The sequence below is a fragment of the Orycteropus afer genome, unplaced genomic scaffold (assembly GCF_000298275.1).
Source record: "Orycteropus afer afer isolate SDZICR_OR568_19922 unplaced genomic scaffold, OryAfe1.0 scaffold00106, whole genome shotgun sequence".
NCBI lineage: Eukaryota > Metazoa > Chordata > Mammalia > Tubulidentata > Orycteropodidae > Orycteropus > Orycteropus afer.
In genome coordinates, this window is record NW_006921693.1 from 25,108 (window position 1) to 26,653 (window position 1,546).

The 1,546-nt window shown below is 44.1% G+C and overlaps 1 protein-coding gene across 1 annotated transcript in view; it reads right to left on the reverse strand.

Moving 5' to 3' along the window:
• GSDMC (gasdermin C) overlaps nucleotides 1–1,546 on the reverse strand; it is a 22,108-nt gene that overhangs the window by 16,600 nt on the left and 3,962 nt on the right. The window contains exon 3 of the mRNA XM_007943423.1: nucleotides 1,018–1,183. Coding sequence (XP_007941614.1) covers nucleotides 1,018–1,183 — 166 coding nt within the window. The remainder of the gene's footprint in view (nucleotides 1–1,017; nucleotides 1,184–1,546) is intronic.

Sequence of the window (1,546 nt, forward strand, 5' to 3'; positions counted from 1 at the left end):
AATGATTTATTTGCTTCAAGCTTCTTTGTCCACTGGACTTGGAATAAATGGCCTAGGTCGGAGCCAGGCCACCTCTAGCACTAATTCACCAGCCTTGAGAAAGTCACCTGACATCTCAGTTTGCTTTGTTTTGTTTTTTAGTTTCTGTAACCCTAAAGTGAGGAGCTCTGGTAGTGTAGAGTTTTGCTTTTCTGGTCTTTCTGCAGTGAAAGCCTGGTAGCATAGTGCCTAAGGCTGGCGGTTCAAACCCACCAGCCACTCCTCAGAAGGAAGGTTGGGCAATCTACTTCCATAGTGATATTGCCTCGGAAACCTGAGGAGGGGTCGCTATATGTTGGGTCCGACTCAACGGCACATAACAACAACAACAAACCCTAAAGTGAGGATAAGTTGCATCTGAAATACCTTGTCTGTAAAAGCATATTTTAGCTGAAAAAATCTTTATATATCTCTGGCACATTAGTAATGCTGAATATATATTTGAGAAGTAAATTTGTTTAAATTAGTTAAAAAATATTATAGCTAGTTCCTGTGAATGGCTTACACGAAGCACATGCACTGAAAAGGATTTACATCTCCTTATGCTCTTCTTCTCAGCGTTACAGAGTTAGGGTACATCAGGTGCCCTAAGTTTGGTGTTAGAGGTCTCTCCTTTTGTTCCAGCTCCAACCCTGGACGTGCATATAGTACAGCAGCCTGCACCTTTAGATCTCAGGAACCCACCCTTTACTGAAAGCAAAATATAATACCACATCATTAAATGTAGTTTCTATTTTATTCCATACATTACAATGCTAAAATGCTGTTAGCTATCTGGATTAGATGTTAGATTGAGTTAAGTAGTAGAGTCTACTCTCAGGTCAGAAGTCAGGCTTCTTTGGTATTGTGACATTTCCTTGGCAACTGAGAAATGGGAACTAATGACTCTACCCCAGCCCAGGACAGAGGTCCTCCTGGGAAGTGACGCCAGACCGTCGGGTGGGCTGTGCTCTTCATTCCCCTGCAGGACAGTCTTACCTTGACATATGGATTCCAGCTGAAGGAGCACTTTCCCCCACTGTCCACACGGCCCATTTCATGCAGCATCGTGCTCTTGGTCAGTTTCATGATCTCTGTCACCACATACAGGTTCTCCTTTCTGTTGCGGCACTCCTTTAGAAACCCTGGCTCTTTCTCCAGTCCCCTGGGGGTGCAAGGAGGGAAGAGAAGGGGCAGAGCTGGGAAAGGAACACTTCCTTGCCTTGCTCTGGGTTACACTTCTGCTTAGGACCTAGAAAGGGGTGTAGTGCATTTAGACTTTGATGGATAAATCCCCAAAGCGTAGGAAGACAGTGACTTAGGAGGTTAAGTTACCTATGGCAACAGAACATCTTCTCCATTGGATAAGGTGGAAGGGTATGTGTACCATATCTTTAAGGGTATCTACGTCTTTCAAGGTGTAGGTCATGTTATAGGGTAGTTTATAGATTTACCCTATGAGGACCTCTCACTTGAAAAGACCACAAGTAGATCAATTCAGACGGTTGACCTTGGGAGACCCTGTTGT